The sequence below is a fragment of the Xiphias gladius genome, chromosome 16 (genome assembly GCF_016859285.1).
Source record: "Xiphias gladius isolate SHS-SW01 ecotype Sanya breed wild chromosome 16, ASM1685928v1, whole genome shotgun sequence".
NCBI classification, from domain to species: Eukaryota; Metazoa; Chordata; class Actinopteri; order Istiophoriformes; family Xiphiidae; genus Xiphias; species Xiphias gladius.
Genome location: NC_053415.1, coordinates 21,861,594 through 21,868,184, shown reverse-complemented (window position 1 = coordinate 21,868,184; position 6,591 = coordinate 21,861,594). Strand labels below are relative to the sequence as shown.

The following is a 6,591-nucleotide window of genomic DNA, read 5'->3' as shown; positions in this document are numbered from 1 at the left end:
CGAGCGTCTCATGCGCATGCTTGCTTGCCCGAGAGGCAGGAATGCAAGGAAAATATTCAGTACATGCATTTTGTGTTAAAAGAATATAACATATGTGGCGACGCACTCCTTGTCGGAGCATTGCCGCAGTTGTTTGAGTGCATATGATTTAGGAATGGGCCAGTGTCCGCCCTGAGAGATGATTACATAATCAACATTTACTTCATCCAATGCACGGGCGTGGGCTACTGTGAAAGACAACCCTTGAGGACTGTGGAGAGCAAAACTGACGGCAAAGATAGACAATATCAAACAAAAACAAAAAACAAAAAATTCCCAAAAAAACCCCAAAACTGTGATATATTAACCAAGGAATGCACCCGGGGTGCACAGAAACTACTCGCTGGCACCTGGGCACTCGGTTTTCATATGATGACCAAATAAAGACAGTGCTCTCTGCGAGACGATCTGAAGGAAAACAGGTTTAGCTGAATAGTCGCTGCGAGGGACTGACGTGCGCGCACGCACTCGCACAGCCTGCAGCTCGAAGATGGCTATACTTTGTCCTTGTTTCCCATGTGTGCAACGAGCCGCATGCTTAGATGAGCATTATCACATTAAAACTATTTAATACGTGATATTTATTAAAGTAGATGTAACTGATTCTGCTTTCCCCACACAAACATCATGTGTGATTGCGCGAGATAAAATACGTTTCAACTCATGTACCACACACTCATTTCAATTGAATCTCCAACAGCCTGCACAACACCCTGACTGATTTGAGTCCACTCCTAATGCCACATGACACTCAGCCAGACGTGCACGATTGTGCAACGCAATTTACATAATGTAGCTCCTTGGAAAATATCATCACTTCCGCAAAAATAAGAGGAAACCATCCGGCGGCTAGCGATAGGAAAGAGGAGAAAGGGTCTATTGCCTCTTGTTTGACACGAGTTCTCTGGAGCAAGACACACACAACAGTTCATTTTCCGGTTTTTCCCTGACGCGTTTTTCAGAATAAAATCATTTATGTGGCTGGTGTAAACAACCCCGGGGTTGAAACACTACACAAGTTGTATTGACATTTATTGCCGGTGTGAATCAACCGATTATGTAGTATGCCTTGAGTCTGTGGTGGAAAGTTAACCGAGCAGCCCACACTTTAGGGCTGCAACTGTATTTATTCCATTATCAAATGCCAGAGAGTAGAGAAAATTGTCTGCTGCGATTCTCAGCAGCTCGGTGTAACATCTTCAAATGTCTTGTTTTGTCTGGACGACAGTCCAGAACCCAAAGATATCCGGTTTAGTATCATAGAGAGAAACCCGCAGGAAAAGAGAAACAAATGCACCGAATCTTCACATCTGAAAGGCTAGAACTAGCCAACATTTGGCACTTTTGCCACAACTGCTCCATTTTAAAAATAGTTCCTGATTATTCAAGTAATTTACTCAAATATCTGACTTCAGAACAAATTTTGGATGCTTAAGTATTTCCATTTCTGCTTACTCCGACAAGTAAAAATTTAAGCTTGAAATATTAAATTTGAACACATGACTTTTACAAGTAATGGAGTATTTTTTACATTGTGGCATTACTTTTACATATGTGCCTTGATTAGAGTAAACAGTTACATCACAACTAAAAGATATTCTCTATATAACTAATTTCCTCTCTATTATTTTGACTTCATTATGTTTTCATTTTTCTCTTGTTGAATTTGCAAAGAGAAGGTATTTTTTTCAAATTTCACTCGTTTTATGTTATATTACAAATAGGTTACAATTTTTTTTAAATCGTTTTCCCAGTCTTATAATATCTTTATCACAACGTTGTGCTTTTGTTGCTCCAAAAAGTTTGCCCCTAAAATACCTATATATTCATAGTTTTTTTTTTTTTTAAATACATCATACCTTTACTTACCTTACTACTTTTTCACCTTTATTCTGAAGTCAAGACAAAATGTGACCGGAAATATATTTTCTCGTGTTTCACAACTTTTCGCAAACAACCAGCTACATAATGTGTTACATTGTAGCGTTTGATGATGTTATCACACATTTAATCACCTCCATAGATAATATGTATTAACTATTTGTTTCACGATAATACTTTACTTGGTTAAAAACGTTGCCAAAACACATAGGATTGTCAATGGGGTTTTATTATGAAAGTCATAACCGGAAATATGATGTGTTTTTTTTGTCGCCAAAGATCCTTGATTACTATCATTGGTGCTTGAGTGAAAATTTGTGAAGTTAAAAAAAATAACCTAAAATAAACCTCAGGTTGTTTGTCTTTGACATCAAGGCACCTCAAGTTAAAGGCCTCATGTGTCGCTTTCATTGTATTGAATACAGTAAGTTGGGAAGGAGAGGAGTTGTTTTTCATTACATTTTCAAGTCAGACAGTTGTTTGAATAAAGATCGGTGTCATCAATGCATCAGTGTGTTCTGCTTTAATACATTCTACTGGTAATGACATGGCTGTTGGTTTCTATTCAGTGACAATGCGGTCACAGATGTTGCTAAACCACATGGGTATCTCACCTTCTAAATGCTAGTAATATAGTGCCACGAGCATCTGACTTTCTAATAAGCCATCAGCTCAGCAGTTATAAATGCTAGGAAGTCCTAAACAAAGGGCACTAATGCTATCTTTGTTATACAGCACAAATTTTGTTACGAATGTTTATACAGTCATTAATAAAGGTTACAAAGGTTTCCCACTTTCATCTTTCACTGTATCCCTTCAAGTCTGCAGCTGTAAATGTTAATAAACTGTTAATAAATGTATTCCGCCGGGATGGCCTGCAGCCCTTTTCTATAGGGCAAGTGGTCTTCCTGATAAGTTAATGAGCTGGCTAAACAGACGAAGCAAGAATCACGGTGGAGGATGAGTTTTATGGGCAGAAATATGTGTCGTAAGAACCGGAATTTTGAATCATTTATATTTGAATCTGAATTGCTCTACTGGAATAACTCCATTGAAGGACTGTCTCACTAAAGCGCAAAGAATACGTATAAAGAAAGCTGCATTATAGGAAATGTGAGATCTAGTTTTGGGGAAACTGGGGAGCTTTATGGAAGTGCAACACTAAATCGCGACCTGTTCAATAAAGCCATTTATTGCAGTCTATAAACCCTTTATAAAATTTGCTTTGTTAGACAGGGGTACCATTGTGATAATTTTAATAATTAGCTGCTATTTCATGTCATTGTTCATTTTAGATTCTACGATTTGTATCACACATTTAAATATTGTAGCTATATTACAGCTGTAAACCCATTATTAAGAGTGTCTTATTAAAACGTGCTACCATTATGATTATTTCAGTAATTAGCTGCTATTGTTTAATGTCATTGTTCATTCAAGATTCTGCTATTTGCATCATACTTTTAAATCTTTTTATTAGAGTCTCAGATTTTTTTTTTTTATTACCACAAACCTCCTTTGTGTGCCGAAAATTGCACTAATCTGAAGATAAAGTACCTCTTTAACACTGCATTTATTTCATTTTGTAAACCCTTTATAAAGAGCACCTTATTTAAAAATTAGCACTATTTTGATTCTTTTAATAATTTGCTTTTTTTTCTTTAAATCTGCTCAGTAGATTAACAACAACTTTCCTTTCTACGAGGAAAGTTGTAGTAATCTGAAAAGGGAAGTACCCGCATCGACCCTCTTGAACGCGGCGACGCGTTTACTCTACGTTTCTGTCAACATCCTCGCGATAGTTCGGCGCAGAAATACGGTTTCGAACTTCGGCATCTGCGGAACTCTCCGCTTCCGTTGTCCCCATTCTCGTGAGATCGTACGTGACTCACCGCCGGAGCTAGGGGGCAGAGGAGAGAGCTCGGCGAACACAAACAATCGTTTGCCGCCCCGCCGCGCGTAATTGGTGGATTCGTGCGTCCGTCCACATTTTGTGTGAAACTGACCAATGAACGCTCAGAAAAAAAACGAAAAAAAAACCTCTGAGGCCCTACCCATCAATTTAGAAAAACGCCGCAGTTTTTCATTCGGTCCTCAACGGAGGGGCTTGAAAAAAAATGGAGGGAAATCGGACAGGCATAGAGGCTTTAGCAGATGTTTTGAAAAGTAGCGACGAGGACGACGGGGCTTCGGAGACGGAAGGGTTTGATTCCTACGACGAAGAGGAATACCCAAATAATTTGGGTCCAATTGAAGATGGGTAATTCATGAACTATACTATATAGTATACTATAATACACTACCATAGTCATGAACTTTGTTTGACAAACTTGACTGACCATTAAAGGGTTACTCTTGATTAAAAGTCATCTTATTTCTTGTGGCCTGAAGTCATGTCAAACAGCAGTATTAGGCTTTCTTGGCCCAACTGTTGAGCGTCTATGGGATCAAATAACATAATCATGATCACACAGGCATCCATGAAGCAGGTACCTCCCTAACATTCCTCTTAGGTGTGAATTGTTGTGCGTGGGGGATCTGGAAGAACAAAGGAGAAAGGGGTGAGAACTCTCTTTCAATGACCTTAGTAGTAGTGAATGCCCTAAATTTTTATTTTTTATTTTTTTATTATTACAGAGAGGATTCAGAGCTGCCAGAGCCCAGTGAACCACACGCAGCATCTCTCCAGCAGCCACCATCTCCTTCTCTGCCTGCCACCACGGCACAGGGGCCTCCACCACGGCCATCGCCACCAGCCCGGCCAGCGAAGAGGTCCCGCGCCCCCCGAGCACAGGAACCTTCCCCGCAGCAACCGGCGCCCCCACCGACACAGCATCCGGCTCCACTGTCTTGGAAGACAGACAAGGATCCAGACACCGCTCCACATGTCTCAAGGTTTAAACCGGCTCGGACACCAGGCGTACAGCTCAGCTCCACCTCCACATATACACCCCTCGACCTCTTCAAACTTTTCTTCCCTGTACCAGCGGTACAAACACTGTGCCAAAACACAAACAAGCAGGCTGCTAAAAAGATATCACAGGGAAAGAAGTACAAATGGACAGACTTGGACGTAGGGGATTTTTACAAGTACATTGGGCTGCTTCTGTACATGGCCATGGTAAAACTTGACAGTATCGTGGATTACTGGAGACAGAATCACCTTTTTTCTTTGTCTCTTCCATCACAGATCATGCCACGGGACAGATACAGAACAATATCTTGGAACCTTCATCTCAGCGACCCTGATGAGGATGTCCATAATGACAGGAAAAAGGGCACAGACCACCATGACAAACTGTTCAGGCTAAAACCCCTGATGGACACCATCAAGGACGCATGCAAGTCATTTTATCATCCCTACAGAGACCTGACCGCGGATGAAAGAATGGTTGCCTACAAGGCTAAAACTGGGATGACCCAGTATATGAAAGCAAAACCCACAAAGTGGGGATACAAGCTGTTTGTCTTGGCTGATCCAAGGAATGGCTACACAGTGGACTTTTCAATTTACACCGGCAAAAGTGACATCCCTTTCGGACATGGCCTGTCCTACGACGCTGTGATGTCCCTTGTGCAACCAAGTTACCTAGGCACAGGCTACCACATTTATATGGACAATTTTCATTCTAGCCCCAAGCTCTTCAGGGCTCTCCATGAGTGCAGATTTGCCGCCTGTGGGACTTACAGGGAGGACTGCAAGGACACTCCTCAGACAGACCTAAACGCCCTCACAAAAAAATCAGAGAGAGGCTCCATAAGGTGGATCCGGGATGGCCCCATTGTCTATGTGAAATGGATGGACACGAGGGAAGTATCAGTCTGCTCCACAATTCACACAGCACACTCTGGTAAAACTGTACAGAGGAGGGTGAGACAACAAGATGGCTCCTGGACAAAGGTATCAATCCCCTGTCCCACACCAGTTATGGAGTACAATGCACGCAGGGTTGGACTTGATCAATCAGACCACCTCATTCAGTATTACTCTGCACAACATAAAACAATGCGCTGGTACAGAAACCTCTTTTATCATTTTCTGGACATTGCCACCACCAACAGCTTCATTATTCACAAGGAACTCTGTCTGGCCCAGCAAGCAAAACCCATGACACGCAGAGCTTTCATGGAGGAGCTGACCGCTGAGCTCTGTGGCAAGCCTCTCCGCACAGCTCCCGCCCGGGCCCCTGCAGGTCATCTTCCTGTGCCTATCGCCGATGTCTGTGCAGCGAGCCCCAGCGCGAGAGCCACCATGGGACGCAGGAGGTGTGAACACTGCCATAGTCAAGGGCGCCGAAAGGACACGCCCTGGAAATGCAGGGAGTGCGATGTTTCCCTCTGCCTACAGCTGGACAGAAACTGTTTTGCAGCATGGCATGAGCTGAAAAAAATGAGACATGAAAACATATACGTTATGTAAATATTGTGCATATTGAGTGGGGTTTTTTTTCCTATAGAGTAAATATTTGGTTTTAAAAAAAAACTGTTGTAATGCTCATTTTTCCTTTGCACACATCCCATCAAGGTGAATATGTAGTATGAAGTCAATATTCAGTCCCAGTTAGTGTCAGTCCCATTAATATTTGGTGAAAGTGAGATACAACGCCTCTCCTATAAAATATATATTACAAAATTTCATGTTATATGCAAGTAACTTTTTTAAAAGGTGAA

General features: G+C 41.7%; 1 protein-coding gene across 1 annotated transcript; it reads left to right on the top strand.

The window, feature by feature from the left end:
* Window positions 1–3,903: 3,903 nt before the first annotated feature.
* LOC120801568 (piggyBac transposable element-derived protein 4-like) lies at window positions 3,904–6,378 on the top strand. The gene is made up of 2 exons (XM_040148707.1): window positions 3,904–4,180; window positions 4,558–6,378. Exons 1-2 carry the CDS (start codon window positions 4,038–4,040, stop codon window positions 6,338–6,340), a joined length of 1,926 nt encoding a protein of 641 aa, XP_040004641.1. The 5' UTR covers window positions 3,904–4,037; the 3' UTR covers window positions 6,341–6,378.
* The last annotated feature ends 213 nt before the right edge of the window (window positions 6,379–6,591 follow it).